The sequence below is a fragment of the Microcebus murinus genome, chromosome 1, assembly GCF_040939455.1.
Source record: "Microcebus murinus isolate Inina chromosome 1, M.murinus_Inina_mat1.0, whole genome shotgun sequence".
Taxonomy (NCBI): Eukaryota; Metazoa; Chordata; class Mammalia; order Primates; family Cheirogaleidae; genus Microcebus; species Microcebus murinus.
Window position 1 is genome coordinate 27,592,289 of NC_134104.1, and position 18,770 is coordinate 27,611,058.

General features: G+C 34.0%; 1 protein-coding gene across 1 annotated transcript in view; it reads right to left on the reverse strand.

Annotated features, from left to right (window-relative positions):
• The window catches only part of LOC105883091 (multidrug resistance-associated protein 1-like), a 79,177-nt gene that overhangs the window by 6,695 nt on the left and 53,712 nt on the right, over positions 1 to 18,770 (reverse strand). Inside the window, exons 17-23 of the mRNA XM_020284744.2 lie at positions 15,540 to 15,600; positions 14,774 to 14,993; positions 8,540 to 8,694; positions 6,648 to 6,803; positions 4,239 to 4,438; positions 3,354 to 3,480; positions 1,885 to 1,986 (exon numbers count right to left, since the gene is read on the reverse strand). Of these exons, the coding sequence (XP_020140333.2) occupies positions 1,885 to 1,986; positions 3,354 to 3,480; positions 4,239 to 4,438; positions 6,648 to 6,803; positions 8,540 to 8,694; positions 14,774 to 14,993; positions 15,540 to 15,600 (1,021 nt within the window). The remainder of the gene's footprint in view (positions 1 to 1,884; positions 1,987 to 3,353; positions 3,481 to 4,238; positions 4,439 to 6,647; positions 6,804 to 8,539; positions 8,695 to 14,773; positions 14,994 to 15,539; positions 15,601 to 18,770) is intronic.

The window sequence follows — 18,770 nt, forward strand, 5'->3', positions numbered from 1 at the left end:
TTTCATAGAAATTTTTTATTTGTTTTTTTTAAATGTGTGTTTCCATACATATTTTGTCATCTTATTCCAATGTGAAAGATATATTAATAGCAAAAAATTTAGAAAATATAGAAAATGTTATATTTATATATGTGTGTGTATATATATATGTGTGTGTATATATATATATATACATGTGTGTGTATAATATATATATATATATATTGTTTTTTCTTTTTTTTTTTTTTTTTGTTACCCAGGCTGGAGTGCAGTGATGCAATCATAGCTCACTGTAACTTCAAACGCCGGGGCTCAAGTGATTCTCCTGCCTCAGCCTCCTGAGTAGCTGGGACTACAGGTGCATGCCACCATTCCCGGCTAATTTTTTGTAGCGACAGGGTCTCACTATGTTATTCAGGCTGCTCTCGAACTCCTGGGCTCAAGCAATTGTCCTGCCTCAGTCTCTCAAAATGCTGGGATTACAGGCTTGAGCCACCGCGCCTGGGCAAAAGTAATATTATATATTAGTCATCAGATGGCAAATGGACTAAGCAAATTGAATATTGGTAACTGAGGATTGTGAAAGTAGACTAATTTTTCATGAAATTTATATGAGAAGGAAAGAAGAGACCTAGAGAAAAATCCAAAGGAACATTCAAGGTTCAGGTAGGAGTTGGAGGATATAGAAAACATCTAGCATATTTATGGGCTGAGAGGAGCAAGGGGTAGGAATAAGAAGAGATAGTTAATGGGCAGGCCTCAGAGAAGACAGGAAGCGATATTACCAAAAATACAACTGGAAATGTTAGATTTTTATTTGGAGGAGGAGCACTTCTTCAGGCTTATGAGCAAAAGAAGAAGAGCGATGAACAAAAAAGGAAAGATAGCTTTGTAGGTGGACTGAAGAAGATACAGACATTCAAGTTATCTTTACCATCTTCCCTGTTAATTAACCGAACTTGGGCACAGAAGTAACACAGATGAAATATATGGATAAGTTAAATATTATACTGTCAATAGTCTCACTCTTTGCCCTTCCAAATTATAATTAATTAAAGAGAACAAAACAGAATGATTTATTCTCCTCCTCCTCCCCATTCATAGAGATGTTAATGATTAGTAAATGGAGCAGAAGTTATAGGCAATAAGGATGCAATCCATTTAGAAATTGTGCAGACTCTAAATAATTATGAGCTGACTATATTAAGACACTTTTCTCAATTTAAATCCCCACAAAGTTGTAATCATAAGTTCTGTATTTTACCCTATACATCAGTAGAGGACAAATCACTGTGCCTTTTAAAAACTGGTTATCATATTTCATTTTTATAATTCACTGTAATTGAGAAATATCTTACAATTTATGGAGTGTTCTAACTTAACTAGAAGTGTTTTTATTTCTACTTTAGTGATATATAAAACAATGGTCCATTTTACAATAATTTCAGTTTTAATTTCACTGAAATGTTGAATATTGCAACATGAATTTGGAAATGCAGGGTTTTTAAAAATTATTATGGGTACATAATAGTTGTATATGTTTATAGAATAATGTGATGTTTTGATACAGACATACAATGTGAATTAATTAAATCAGGGTAATTGGGATGTCCATCACCGCAGATATTTAACATTTCTTTCATGTTAGGAACATTCCAATTCTACTCTTTTAGTTATTTTAAAGCATACCCTGACTTAGATTGATTTTAGTCATTTTGGAATGCTATCAAATATTGTTCATTCTATCTATGAACTACATTTTTGCACCCATTAACGATCCCTACTTTATATTCCCCCTCCTGAAATGCAGGTTTTGTCTAAACTTTATTTTTTTAAATGTCAATTCAAGGTGCATTAAAATATTTTAATCCTGCATCTATTTATTGGTTACTTAGGAGTGCTTACCTCTTTATCCATATTTTCATATTCACAAACTCTTTCAATGGAAACTGCATTGCTTTCAATTTCACATGCTTGCTTTACCCAAAAATTCAAAGAATGAGTAATCTTGGAAGGTGATTGGGAAGGTGGTGGAGAAGGAAAAAAGAGCTTAATGCACATTCTTTTTTCTTTTATGTAATACAAATAATACTTTATTTTTATAAAGTTTCATTTTTTATAGTTTTCATATACTTTATTTCTTTTGATTACTTAACAGCTCTAGCACACTGTGTTTAAGTACATTAAACTCACTAATATTATAAAAAATATAATTATTTGGCAGAAGACAGAACCACCACAGTTCAGCATATATTAAAGAAATAAGTCTATACTTGGTATAAGGAATGATGAATGCTAAGATTGGTGGGATATGCCTCAAAAATGTGCATCCTAAATGAGAGATAAAAACAAAAACAGTGCACAAACACTTTGGCATTCTTCACTATCTTCTGACAGAAGTAAGTCCCCCTAACTTTCTAATTTTCTCCTAACCTTGTTTTTTTTTTTTTAAGCTATACTTTCTTCTCACTCTATTCCCAAATGTAGGTTCTGCAAGGTTATTATTTCTAACCTAATTCTAAAAGTCAAAAAAACTGACAATCTACTTTTCTCTTGAGTTTGATGCCAACCCATTTGGTGGCCCACCTGACTTCAACTCATATGGGGCTCTTCAGAATGTTTATTTAACCTACTTAGGAAGTATATTATCATATTTCACTGCAAAACACAGTAATGTTTGATTATGGGGTTCTGTCCCAGGTCCTGCATATAAATATGTACCATATTCCCTTTCTAGAAGCCTAAATTCTGAATTCTGAAATGCACCAGGCCTCAAGGTTTTTGAATTAGGGACTAAGGGCGTATACCAAAATCATCTAGACTTATCTTCTAAATAATGTGGAATTATATTAAACAGTTAAGGGCACTTACTATTTTTACAAAGGGGGCATGAACACACTCATACCACTTGTGATTTGCAGTGTAATACAAAATAGAGCTTATTAGGGAAAAACTTACAAGCACAGGAAAAGCAGCACACAAACTCTCCCCAGAGCCTATACTATTTTCTTGCTTAGGCTGGGCAAATTGGATGCACTTGCTGTAGTGAAGAGGGGTCCTATTCTGTAACACTCTATTAAAGGGTAAGACAGTGGAAACTTCTGGGTAACTATGGAACAGCAGGAATTTCCTGATCCCTCAGTGCTCAGCCTTGGGTACCAGCCTGTTCTTCCTATTAGCTGACTTATAACTGCTGAACCAGATTCCTGCTACTACTCAAACAAACAAACAAAAATAAGCCTCCAGGGCAATCCAGATTTGTTTCTCATTACTTAGTTAATATAATCTATAATTTAGACAGGCAAATGAGGACAGTGTTTAATTAATTGGATTATAAACATATCATGTATGGCAAAAAATCATTATTTACTTACATTTAGGGCATAGGATATAGATAAACCAACTATTGCTGAATCTATAGAATTGCCAGCCAGCACAGCAAGCAATGCAGCAAAAAATACCATTATGTTGCCAAGAAATTCAAGTCTAACAGACAGCCACCTGTGATAAAGGGAATATATTCTTAAGTAAGCGAGATGAAAAAGTTTTGGTACACTTAGTACTAACTCTCCCCTGGGAAATCGAGAAGTAAACATCAATAGCTGCTTTCCTTTTGCTCCCCCACTTACTTGGAATTCAGTCAAACATAGGATTTTCACATGATGATAGATTAAAAAATTCCTGTGCATAAAAATATACTTGCAGAACCTTGCTTTAAAATTTGATCAGAATTTAAAAGCAAAGGAAAGGAACACTAGCTAAAATGATGTGTTGCATTTTTAAAATGGCACTGGAAAATCAGCTATCTTTTCAATTACATACGCTTTTTATATGGTAAAATTATTCTTTAAAAATTAAAATGTGTCCAACTACTATGTAATATTTCATTTATTTTCCTTTAAGGAAATTATAACTTCAAATTCAACAATTTTATAAAATAGTGTATGCAGATGAAAATATATTCTCAAAATATAAAATACAATGTAGAATCATATAATAAGTAATTCTAATAGCATCCTGTAGATCCTTCAACAACTTGGGACCTTGTTTTCATATAAAGTAATATGTACCTTTTATGTGAATATAATAGATGCAATTTAATTGAAATCTATGTTAAATACTAAAAAAATATTTAGGACTTATTGTTATGTATATTTTTAATTGGATGAAATGCCATCACAAAACACTTTCTGTTTAGAAGTTAGTGAAAAAGCTATCTAAGAGACTGATCCTAAGGTAGGTGTTTTGATCTGACTTACCTGTTTGAAATTACGTTATTGTAGAAACAGACCAAGTTCTCATTCACCACCTCTTTGTTTTGCTGAATGAATCTGTGCTCGTGTCCAAACGCTCTGATAGTGGACACTCCTGATAGAGTCTCACTAAGGTGGGAGATGATAGGAGAACGGGAAGCTCCTGCCAACCGCCGAATCTGCCGAGAGCTTGCCATGTAATATCTCTAATTAGAGGGCAGACAGAGGTAGTTAGGAAGATGTAGCTGAAATTGCTTCAGCGGTTTAAAACACTCCAAGACTCTTGCGTAGTGATTTAAAGAGTGACCCCAAAAAGTGAGATACAACTCCTAATCCTCAGTACCTATTGAATTGTGACTTCACTTGGAAATAGTATTTTCGCATATGTAATTAACATCTCAAGATGAGATCACCCTGGATTTAGGCTGGATCCTAAATCCAATGCTGAGTGTCCTTATAACAGACAGAAAAGAAGACACAGACACAGGGAGAACACCCTGCGCAGACAGTGGCAGAGACTGGAGCGATGAGGCTATAAACCAGGGGAAATGCCAGGGGTTGCTGACGGCCACCAGACGCTAAGAGAAGCATGAAACAGACTCTCAACCAACCCTGCCTACATAATAGATTTTGGACTTCTGGCCTCCAGAACTGAGAATGTAAATTTCTGTTGTTTTAAGCCACCCAGTTTATTGTATTATTATGAATAGGTTATTCAATACTTTGTTACAGGAGGCTTAGGAAACTAATATCCCCACACAACAGCAAAAGGCCCAAATTCTGGACAGCATCACTAGAGCATAATTGGGCAAAATTTCACTTTGACAGTGCTCCCAAATGACCATGATTGAGTATCGACCATGGAAAAACCTCTGTGTCAGATGTTGAAAATGTGACTGGGCAGTTAATCCAATAAATGAGGAAAGCAGATCAAGTATATAAATAATATTTTTGTACCTAAACATAATTACAGACAAAAATAATTATTTTTTTCCTACAAAAATCACTAGTGCAGCCACAATTTCAAGTTGGCTCCTCCTTGGCCTCAAATTGAGGACAACTGGGATGGGTGGGGATTGGGGAAAGCTGGAGGGAGCAAGCCCTGAGTGAACGAGACCATCATTAATTAGCCCCAGAAAATTGCTGTCAACTAAAAATGAAAATTAAGGGTTATCAGATCGTGAAAAATTTTCAGGAAAGTTTTCAGATCTGGAATTTTATGTGACATTCCTGATTTTAAAATGTTTTCAATTGGTTTAAACACTGAGCAAGCTAAATAAAAACATATCTCAATCTATATACAGCCTGCTAGCTTGTAGCTTATGAACTCTGCTCTGGAGAATACAAAGGACTATGGCATTCTGAGGCCACAAGGGGATTTAAGAGGTTACTAGACCAGGGAATATGTTTCTGGAGTCATGGACCCTCTGAGTAGCTGATTAAGGATAAAATATTTTTCTCTAGACAAATGTAAATATGCATACATACTCATAGATTTTTTATAAAATTTCAGTGAATTGTAGAAGGCATGGAGTTCTTCCATGAAACAGTGTAGGAAATCTAGTTTAAGAACCTTTGATCTGGATCAATGCTTCTCTCACTTCAGTAAGAAACACCTGGAGGGTTTGTTAAAATGCAGACTTCTGGGCCCCACACTGAGGGATTCTGATCCAATAGCCTATGGTCCTAGGGTCCAGGAGCCACACTTTGTGTAGCACACATCTAAATCAAACCTCTTATTTCACAGGAGAAAGACCTGGAGCCAGGGAAATGATGTGAAAGGCACAGGGGTCAGGAAGGTGAATAGAACTCCAGGTTCTCAAATCCAAATTCAGAGCTTACACTCTACAACTCCCCCTAACAAGACATGGTTGGTAGACTGTTTTCCACTCCTGGTCACCCTGTTATAGTTTACCAACCATGAGACCATTATAGAAAATTGCATTTGCAACATGAGTGGGGTATTTCTAAGCAGATATAATTGATCCTTAATACCATCCTTCTGTTTCTAGATTTAAGAAAAAAATATATGAGACATAGTCTCTGCCCCCAGAGAAATTACAATCTCATTGAGGAGAAAATCTGTGGTCTCCTAAAAACATGCTTATAATACTAGCAGTATAATAACTCCATACAGAGGTGAGTCAGATCTTTTTGCACTATTTTGGTAGACAATGCTTCCTTCTTTTTCTCCCTCACAAGGATCAGATCTGACTTGCTCAGCCCAGCCCTCTCCTGATCACGCTCTTTTAACCTTTACAGCCATTTTCCCCAGTAAATCTCTAGTACATCTAATCCTTTTTTGGACCCTGCTTCCTGGAGAACCTAGACTAACAGGAAGTTTAAGTAGGTCTGAAACTATATTTGGCTGTGGGCTGGTAAGCAATTAATATAAATAAAAATCCATGTACTTACTTGTATAGAGAAATAGAAGAAAACCAAGGGAATAATCCCCAGAATGAAGAGTGGCAAAGCTCCCGCAATGACCAAAACTGTTCCAACAACATCCAATGTACAATTCATCCACATTCGGAAATAGTAATGGAAACGTGTGTCAATTACAAACATGTCCTGAAAAATTTGATTATCAGGTCACTTTATTTTTAATTTTTCATGTTGTAGAATGAGGGGAAGGACAAATATATCATTCAGTGAAAAAAATTAAAAAGATGTTTTCTCAGGTACAATCTGATGATTAAATAAGTCTAACTACATGATCTTTGCTCGCCCTTGTATATTTATCCCCTGTAGTCAACTGTAACAATTAAAAGACTGTTCTAGTAACAAGATGCCTGTGATCAAGCAATTTATATTTCCCTATGACAACTACATGGCAATTAATTATACAACTAAAGTCACACCCTAATCATAAAAAGAAATCTAAAATCCAGTACAGGAGTTTTCAAAATCCAGTATTTGGGGCACTGGGCTACCATATTTTCTACTCAAAAATTGTAAAACATCCTTGGGGCATTGTTATCAACTAAAAACATGTACAGCAGCCTTCTTGGGTAGCTGGGTTCTGCCTGCATCAGAAGAGGGAGAAAAACAAAATAAGAAACTGACAGAAGGAAGTGGACAATAGAAATGAGAGAAGGACATAGGTGAGGCCATGTATTAATCCTCACTTTGTTCATATAACTTAACCAAACTATGTTTGGGGTGCAAAGTATGACCTAAGAGAACCCAAGGAAGAAAAAAAGACACCAAACCTTGAATGGATAAACTACTCAGTTCAAGACAAAACTGATACAAAGTGTAGAGATGGAATTTTATTAATTCTATCTTGCTTTGGGAATTTTCCTGAATATCTTTTATATCAAATAGTATAACAGTATCATATTCATATGTAATTTTCTATCTGTTTTTAGAATTTGCTTTCCCATATTTCCATCTGCTCAAGATCCAATCATTTGAAATTTTACTTAAAAAAATGATTATTACTCAGTAGGGTCATAGTAGGAAATGTCCACTGGCTTATATGCACATCATTTTCTTTACATAGACATATGCACGTACTAACATATTTAAAGTTATGGACTGCACTGTCTAATACAGGAACTACTAGCAATATGTAGCTATTGAGCACTTTAAATGTGGCCACTACAAATTGAAGTGTACTACAAGTATATAATAAAAACCAGATTTCAAAGACTTTGTACAAAATATATTATATTTAATTAATCATTTTATCTATACTACAGTTTGGTATAATGTGTTGGATATACTTTATTAAAAATATACTATCATAATTAATTATTTTTACTATTTCTTTTTACCTTTTTATTGTGGCTACCAGAAAATTTAAAATTACACTTGTGGTTTGCATTATATTTCTCCTGGACTGTATAATCATAAGTGCTTAATGGTAAACACATTAGGAAAACACCTATAGGTAAGCAGAGGCATTCTGAAAATCTCCACCTATTCCCCATTCACCATAAGTGATTTCTTAAGTTTTCTTAAAGGCAGAATGTTTTCAAACTCCAGATATCTCCACATTGACTTCAATTTTCCTTCCCCTCTTAGCCTGAACCAGTGATTCTCAAACTCAATGTGTAAAAGAATTGTAGACATCAAAGATCATGTGTTTTTTGGATTCTTTCAGTAATTTTTAGGAGTTCTTTTAATTATATGTGTAAGATGTGACTCTGTTATACATCAATTATGTATAACAGGTCTGGAAATGTATTCAGCAATGAAATCTGTACTAAACACATGATATTTTGTATGAGTGAGATTATAAGGTACTACATACAGGCCATCATTTTTAGCAATACCATTTAGTAAGGTACATCTTTCCTTACCTTGGTGAAGCGACTGACGATCTGGCCTATGGGGGTGGTTTCAAAAAACTGCAGTGGGAGGTGCAGCACGTTATTCAACAGCTGAGCATACATGGTCCGCGAGGCAGTCAGGGATCCTTTGGTGACCACATAGGCTCCAGAGCAGACAAAGAGACCTGAACACACACTGTTATCAGAGTCATATTAACATCATAAAGGAAGTTTGTGTTTTTAACTTTCAAAAGTTTTCTGGTAATAGCATTTATTTTTTAAATTGAAAACCCAAATACCATACCTCAAATATGTAATTATGGGCTGGACTAAATATAAATGTATATGTGTATCTGAAATAAATAGGCACTTCTGATGGTTTGCCAGGCTAGCAGACCAGAGCCCTCCTCATTCATGGTCATAGGTTCTATACAGAAATACACGGAAGATAAAAGACCCATCTGGTTCATGGAATTTTAACAACTTATTAACTTTATGATGTCCTGTGGGACAGTGTGGCTGTGACTAGAGCTTTTAGCTTAATAGTTTCAGTTCTCCAAACTTCAAGGTACATGGAAATTGAATTTGGAAGAGTACATGAAAGAGCTGAATTTGCAGGCCCTATTGTGGGTGATAGGATCAAATGAATAGTTCCAAACAAGGAATTATGAGAGAAATGACATATGGCACTTTCAGGTCAGTAAGCATTTAACTGCTAGTGTCATACTTGCTACAGTTCCTATTCCCTTTGCACAGTGCCTACAAACCTTTGAATTGGTGGTTAGATTGCTCCTTTAACATGGAACCCCAGGGCAAGCAGAGTCCCTTTCTCAACCCACAGTAGACACATGGTATGAGTGAGGAATAAGCTTCTTTTGGTGTGTTAAGGTACTACAATTTGGTTGGTGGGAATATTGTTCTTGTAATAACTAACAAGGCAGATAATATATAAAATAAACTTGTAGTTTTAGGGGAAGAGATTGGAAAACAATTAATTAGCACACTTTGACTATTGTTAACTGCATTTGACAAAATATGACAAGAAAGAGACAAGCTCAGAAAAGAGCTATCCAGTATGTCAGAAGAAATGGAAGGAAAAAAAGAGTCCCCAAAATGAGAAATGTAGAGCTGGAAGAAGAAATGCTTTGTTACATTGATTAGTGCAAGGAGGGATACATGACCCAAATTGTTTCAAGCAGAGTAATTGTATAGACTTTTATGGACAGAAGTTCTTTAAAAGATATATTTTCATCACTATGTGGAGTTTGAAAATAAAACCAAGGAGGAAAACAAGACGATCTGATAAATTAAAAGAGTCATAGATACTTTATTTGATCTTCTGGATCACGTGTGTTTAAAGATCCATGCCTGAGCTTCAGTTTTGGGTGTCAATGGATTTCCATGTTACTTAAGCCAATTTGCTCCTAAGTCTTTACAGATACAAAATAGTTCCATTGTAGACTAATATAAAAAATTGCTAATAAAATGTTTTGCCAACATAATCCTTTTTCCTTTGTAGGCATCACAGTTTAAAACAAAACAAAACAAAAATAGTTGACCCTCACCACCTTAAATTTCATTAATGAGTTTCTTTTTTTTTTTTGCATTAAAATAATTTACATATTTTACATTGGGTTATCCATAATACATAAAATAAAGTTTTCCAAATTAAATAGTATAAAATAAGCAATGTTTCAAATTGTATCCAAAACCAGAATAGTTTGGGCCCTAAATCATAGCTAGTAACATAAGTATTATAGTAATTATAAATGATATTATAATTGTTTACATTTTAAATATCCAGAGTTTCTTTATATTTTTAAATAGTATCACATTACTGCTATTAACTGATTTCTCAGTCTTAGGTATTTTCAATTATTTTCCTCCGTCCCTCTCCTATATTTTCCTATATTTTCCTCTTCACCTTCCAAAATATGTTACCCTTTTTCCTTCAAATATTCAGTGTTTATATTATTACTGAACACATATTATTCATAAAGTTCACTTAATATATAGTGCTTTTGCCACTATTTTTTCCATATGCTTAGTTTTCCATGTAACTGGCAATAATTTACTTCCAAACACTTCAATAACCAGCAAATCTCTTCTGAATATATTCAGATTTATTGATATTCTATCATTTCTTTCATCCTATTTAAACCTTCCCCTTTGAAACACAAAGTACCCTCTTGGAACCCTCTGTCTCTCTGCTCTATCCTAAAATAGTTGCTGAAACAAGCATTTGTATTCTTCAGTTATGGGAAGTATTTTTAAATACTGTGTTCCTAATAATTCTTCCTCTGCATTTACTGAAGCTCCTTTTATATGAATGTTGAACTTCTTGAACTGTTCTTCTAATTTCTTTTTTATCTATCATTTTTATCTCTGTTTTTGATGTTGTACATTTGGGATAATTTCTTCTAATTTATCTTCTCACACATGTATAATCTTTTTAAATTCTTTAATTTTTTTCAAGAACTTTCTTGTTCTCAGACTGAACTTATTTCGGCACATTCTGTACTTAACTTTGTGAATGCAATATTTTGAATCTAAATAGAGCCTTTTAAGGTCTAATTCTAGTCCAAATAGTATTATTTTACCTCTGGGATAGACTGCTGTATTTGTTGACTTATATTTATGTAGTTGGTTTTATTAAACTTTATGATCATCCATCAATATCAGTTTAAAAATATGAGAGAAACACGCGGTTAATTAATATAGATACCTGATGTGGCTCTCTTTTGCTATTGTGTACATTAATTTCCCCCATCATTTCTCTCCCCTGAATGGAAACATTTGGTTCAAGTTCCACTTAAGTGGGTGGGTATGATCCTAGAAGTCTCCATATGGGGATCAAGACATGTAGGCTGAGGCTTCTCCAAAAGCCACAATAAGGAGGCTTTCTTTTATGTATGTCATGCTAGAAACCCTAATTTTCTCTTTAAACATCAGCTTTCTAGTTTCCATTGTACTGCTACTGTGTCAGCGGCTGTTACATTGGTGTTGGCCGTGGGTGCTCTAGGAGGGGCTGACAGGCCAGCAGAACGGTGCTCTAGTGAATTACTTTGATTACTTCCATGCAACTCAACTCTACTCTGTACCTGTGACCATACATTTAGTGTTGGCCCAACTGAACATCTCCCTCCTCCATTCCAGCTTCCCCAGTATCTGTACCTAGCTACAGGTTTTCTTCTACCCTTGCTTTTCTATCAGTATAATCGTATGTATAGAAACTTATTACTCTGAAACCCCCTGAACCCCTTATATTTATTCACTGTCATTTCAGTGGAATTCAGTGAGGTAAGTTAAATAAATGATCTACTCAGCCACCTTAAACTGGAAGCAGCAGCATCCTCCTTAAACATTACACTTTGAAAATAAGGTGCCCATATTTTACACATTGGATCAGGGAAAGGAAGTTCCTAACAGTGAAACATAAAGTACAATAGATAAACGATGTGTTGAGTGTCCTAGAGATTCAAAAGCAAATAGCTGAGACCCAAGGAAGAAAACTGTTCCAGGCTATTTCATTTTTAAAAAATGAGGTAGGATCTTTATTGTTGTCATAAAATATAGATGTAGCATTTTCTGCTTCAGTACTCAAGTTTCGTTTGAATGTTAGCCTTCTATATTATTCATAGTGGGCCTCTGGTACTAACATGTAAAAGTGCTGTTTATGCTTTAAAGTTCTGAAAAAATATCAGCTATGATGATGTAGTGAATACAGCCTGCTCTTGATTGGATCAGGTTCCATAAGATGTAGGTGTGTTCTGCTGAAAAAAATGAAACTATAGATTTTCATTTTTTAGGCTCACCTTATAGAAATGTAATTTACAATTGCTTAAATACACCTTGATAAAATTTTTAATTTTTTATATGTAAGAAATGAAAAGTGAAGAAGAAAAAAAGTAGAGAAAATTTATATTCTAATGATTACAGGCCACTCCAAACAAAAATCTAATCAGAAAAAAATCTTTATGACTAAACTGTACATAATCTGTTGCCTTTGTTATAAAGTATCTCCCATATTTACTGAAAGTCAATTAAAATTAAGAGTTTACATGGTAATATTATAGACAAACTTGCATGCTTTATATATTATAGGAAATGATAGTTGCTCACTTAAAATGTTTGTCAAAGGCTATTAAATCGACTTTAAAGCTGTAACATGGATTCACTGTATTGGTATGAATTTAACCTTCCTAGGTATATGTGATATATATAGATAAAGAAATTCATGTATAAATGGATATTTCTTTTGCTGCTAAGAATTCTAGACCTCTATGTATTTTTTTCTCACTGAGTTGCAAACTGTACATCAATAAAGTTGATTCTAGCTGATTCAAGACCAAACACATTGTAAAGTCCTGCTATTTCATAGAATAGATAATCCTTATTTCTTATTTTAGTTATTAACATATCTTTCCCCAATGAAGATTATTAATGCAATGACAGAATGAACATGAATCTCACAATGTTTGCTTCTTTTCTGATGGAGACATTTATATCTATCATTATATCTCTGTGATTCTCAGTTGTATAATTACCTACAATCTGTATTATTTTCTTCTTTTTCCCCCTCTCTCTGGATGATGGTTCCTCAACTATAATCAGGGGTCATTTGTCAATTTTTTTTCTACTTAACATATTTGCAGCATTTCAGAATTTTAATAATTTTCTTTTGTTACATTGTACTTGTCCATCTTACTTAGAAAGAAGTCTATCTTAGTATGGAGTTTCTCAAAGTATATTCTGTAGAATACAAGTTATTCAAAATGTTAATAGGCAACATAAGAAAAAAAATTTCCATGGTCAAATAGATTTGAAAAGCACTGGATTAAACAGATCAATTAATTGTAGAATTATTCAAAACCTTTAACAAAGGAAAAATAGAAGATTTCAGTCTCATAGAAGAATATAATTCTTAATTTCCCAAACCTATTGACATGGAATGCTGTGTTTGTGGAACATCTCATTACTGTCAATAGAAATGCTAATTTGGTTGTTGAGAACATAGGCTTGGGAGTCAGGTGGACATGGATTCAAATCTGGCTTTGAAACTTACTAGTCATAGGACTTTGATCATTTTACTTATCTTCTCCATTGTTAAATCATAGTGCATTTATTGTAGACTTGCTGTATGCTCAGTACTTTTCTATATGTGCTATACTTAGTATCTAATTTAATCAATGGAATTAGTATCTAATTTAATCAGTGGAATAATATTTGAGTATGGAATATATCTACATTTTAGAAGTGATAAAGCTCAAAGTTTAAGTAACATTCCCAAGTTTAAGGAGGGATTCCTTCTTTAGAATATATGTTAAATGAATCACTGTATTAGTATAAACTATGTGAAACTGCCATTTTCAGGGTTCAGGAAAGGATGTATAGGCAATTTCCTTTGGTTCAACCTCAATAACTGAAACACTTTGGGTTTTCAGGCACAGAGCAAGTGTTCACATTATTGTGGTTGCTGTTTTATCCCTTTCTTTCTCTGATCAGAAGCTTATCTCTATTCAACTCTGTGAAGCCAGTCTCCTAATTAGCTCTAAGGGGGATATTCCTCAAGAATTCCATTCCCCCTTATGGCTTTCAATCTACATTCATAGTGATCCACAGCTATTCTTACAGACTCATTTTTTATATCTATGGAATGATTCCAGGTGTAAGTAGAACTACGGAGTTTAGAATGTTAGAACTTGGGAGGAATTGTAGAAATTACCTGGTGTAAGTCCCTCATTTTATAGATAAAGAAGCCTACTTTCCAAACTTCCAGATGAGTTTTAGTCTGTCTACTGGAGAACGCATCAACATTTCTTATTAAATGTATCCATTCTTATTGAATTCCCCATTTCTCTGCTTCACCAGTTAAGGATTCCTCCCAGTTTCCTTATTTTTTTAAATCATTGTTCTTCCTGTTACACAATCCAAATCTCAAAATCATGACTGAGGATGCCCTTTTCTTACCCTCAAATCAACAATTCTTATATACATGTTCACTGCAGTGTCTTTCCTAGCCATCCTTTTATGTAATCCCATTGCAGCTCTCTGACCATTCATTCATTCATTCATTCATTCATTCTTCATTTACTCTCTCTCAAATATGGTAAGTCACAAACATATGCATTTGAAGAATGCCCAAATATTTGAATATTATGGCATAGATTTTATTTGAAATAACATGATGCCATATGTTGTCTTTAAATCAATAAGGTCAGAAAAAGAAAAGAGAAATAGCTGGACTTCGTATTATTTTTTTACCTTGTATTAATCCTAATAATCCATAGATATTAAGTTTATAGCTTCTTATTTGCTTCCATTCTGTGAATTCATTCATGTGTTTGGCTTCTCTTGCCCAGGCACTGAGCCATAGATTCTGTCCAATGCTGGTCAAATTCTGCCCGAGGTAAGTGACCAGAACCAGCCACACCCACAGCCAGTTGAAGGATTGGAGGTACTTCAGAATAATTGAGAACTTCACCTAAAGGCAAAATTAATATAACATTACATTACTGAGAATATTAGAATGTGACATGCCATTTCTGAATAAGTTTCATTACTGGTAGTTTCTGACCAGCATCAGTTAAATAAATAATATAATATGGGACTTCAAAGCTGTACTTTAAAGTCAAACAAGCAAGATTTAAATCCAATTCTGACATTTCCTAAACTTCGTGATCTTGGTTTAGTAACTAATTCTTTTAACTCTCAGATTGCCCATATATAGATTGGAATATTATTAATAGCCACATTATGAGCACATTTAAAGTGTCAAGCACAGTCCTGGCTCAATAAATGTTAGTTATTATCATTTAGTAAAGAATACATATGCATGCTAAATAACATGTAATCCTACCTAAACATGACTCCAATATCCAACAATTCCATTTAATTTAATATCTTCAAACTATTATTTGGCAACCCTTCTCAAATTAAATGAAAAATCTATAGTATTTATTGATAATGCAAGGTAATCTTTTATGTTTGGGTAGGCAATAAGAAGTGATATTAATTCCTCTGTACTTACTCCACCTGTAGGAATATTTTCTTTTTTCATTGAAAACTGTTTTCCTTGATCCAAAGAGGACCTGATAAAGTAAGAAAATGTTCCCTTTTTAGGTAAAGCAAACATTTTCTAAAACTTACATATTTTCAACCATTTTAGCATTTACTGTCCCGCATTCTGGGGAATTCTTTAGTCCCAGGCAAACTTATACCATCTCTCTGTTCCTTTCATTACCCAGTCTATTCTCCATGATTATCACTTCATCTATCCAAACTGGGGTAATATTCTGAACCCCCATTCACTGTTTTCTTTCCATTAAATCTCCCTGTTAGAACTCACATATCAATCTTGGGCACACCTATTCCTGTGGAGTGCTGCTTCCAAAAATCATGCAGACCTGAAAATTGGTTCCTCCATAAGTTAATATCTTAAGTTAATATCTTCCTTCCATCTGGGCCTTAAGAGTGCCTAGAAATCTTTGCATCACTCTCAGAAGGGGACTCCCTTCATACTTCGTGAGAAAATAGAAGCAGACAGGGAAGTCACCAAACACTTACATTTAGCCGCATTTCTACCCAGCCTTTTCCAATTCTCTCTTCTAACAAACATGAGTAGTTACAAATATAGATTATAAGATTTCTCCTCTAGAAATATGTCTTTTAAAGTTAAGATAAGTCTGAAAAACACTGGATTGTTCTCTCTCCTTTCTAATCTTCACCTTCTTCCTTTCTACTGGCTCCTTCCCATCAGCCCACAGAGAACAACACATTCTCATTCGGCAACCTTTCCCATGGAAACAATCTCGCTCTCAACTCTATGTCCTCCTTCAGTTCCTACCTGTTGCCTTTCTTCTGTAGCAAAACATTGTGCCCTTACACCTCCTTAAACGTCCTGGCACCTAGTTTAAATTATTTTCATCAAGGATATTAGCAAATGACATTGCTATATCCAGTAGGTATTTTGAAAATTATCTCCCTTAAACTCTTCATGACATTTAACAATGCCAATCATTCACTTGTTTAAGTGACTCTTCCTTTCACCTCCATTCACCACCACACTTTGATATTTTCTCCCATCTCTATGGCCCTCCAGTAGTTTTTCCTTAGGCAACTTTCTCTGTCTTCTCTTTAATATTTTATGTTTCCTTGTGCTCAGTTCCAGTTATTATTGCCCTTGTATGCTTCACACTCTCCTGAGAAATCTCATCCACTCCCGTAGTTTCAGAAACCTTCTTCTGTGTGGATGACTCTCAAATTGGTATCTCTAATCCACATCTTTTCCCTGAGCTCCAAATCCATGTCAAATGCCTGCTTGACATCTACTTTGTCTCTTTGCTTGACATCCTACACTGAACCAGTTATTTATTTACCTACCTTCTCTCACTTTTTCTCTGGCTTTGAAAAGAGCCATAATACTTTCTCTGTCTTAATAATGGCACATTTCGAACCAATCACCAAGTCATGGTGAATTCTGTCTTCCATATATCTCTTGAATTATATTATTGGAGAAAATTTGGAAAATACCAAAAAGCATGAAGAAGAGTAAAAATAAAGGAGGAAGAGGCAATGAAGGAGAAAAAAGAAGACTTATAATTCTATGTTTTGGAGACAATCCGTGCTAACATGCTTGTGAATACTGTTATAGTCTTTTCTCTACATATGTGTGGTACAATAATACAAATGTTGCTCTAAAACTGGTCTTTAATTTTTAAAAAATATTTATGGTCTTTGTAACTCAATATATAATGATCAAATATTCTTCTATAATAGCATTATATTTTATAATATAACATTTTATCATTTTACCATAATATGATTTTTTTAAAAAAGTTAATGCTTATACTGATTATAGTTTTTTTTTTTTTTCCTACCTTAAATATTCCTGTAATGGCCATTCTTTTTACACATTTCTCATTGCTCCTTGTAATAAATTCCTGCACACAGGAGCATGAAGTATGATAAATTGTAAGTCATTTGATATATCTACTATCAAACTGAACTTTAAAATTACTGAACTGATTGATGTACACACCCTCAGCAGATTATTAGAAGCCCTCCTTTCTCCATTTTATTTTATTTTATTTCCATTTTATTTATCAGAACAAGAAATGGCTTATTTGGTGAGCCTGGTAATTCTTCCCTTCCTGTCTCTGGCATTACCATCAAGAAACGTTCTGTGAGAGGTTGCAGTGCATGTCCTTTTTAGGATTAGCTTTAGCATCAGAGAAAGATACACTAGTTAACAGACACTTTCCTTGGAATGGCTCCTGGTATATGATTTGGGTTAATTACTGTCATCATCCTTCAAGCCCTTGGCGTGGCTTCTGTTTGGATAAGCAAATTTAGCATTGGTATCAAGCCAAAAATTAATTCTTAATGTAGCTGGACATAAAATGCTGTGAAATCCAACTGTTAAAAGGGAATTAAAGCTTTCTAATTAGACATAACTAACAAAGACCAATAATTTATTGGACACTATACAGAAAGGTATTGCTTTTTCAAACTAAAATGTTATTTATTCTTTTTTCACAAAAATACTGCATTTGGTTCTGGGCACCTTGTGAATAACAGGTTTTATTTGAGTCCCTTAAAAGAGCAAATTATTATGCAGGTAGAGAAGTTTTAAAAATGCGTCTTGTCCTGTCCTTCAGAAATTCTTGGGAAAATTGGCACAATACTCATCTACATATTTTTGTATAAATATATATAAAATTAACATATTGAAACCATTATCTCTGAGCTGAATACACTATCACCTGTATTTGGAAGGATTAAAATAAGAATGTCTGGCATGAGAGCCAGAAGGGGGCAGTCTAGATACTAAAATAACACTTTCAGTTTATTCAGGGAAGATAGTACTAGAGATTTAAGAAAATAATTAAATGTGTCATATAAATTTAGACCCCAAAATATGGAAACAGTTCAAAATAGTTTAGTCCTTATTATAATATAAATGTCATTAAACTAACTCTAAATCTTAAATTTCAAAGGAAGGAAATTTCAGAAATTATTTCATCCAACTCCCTTCTTTTTTAACTCGCTCCTCATAGGCAGTTAGCCAGTTTTCTTATGAATTTTTCTATTAGGACGACTTCTTGTTATCTGTCTCGCTACATCCCATTGTGGAGAGACTCTAATTGTTCAAACTCTCTTGCCTGCTTATATCTTCCTGTCTTAATTCTGAACTAATTGAAAATAAGTAATTCTAAGAGAGAGAGAATTAGCTTGAAAAGGAAGATTCCTTCCATGTATT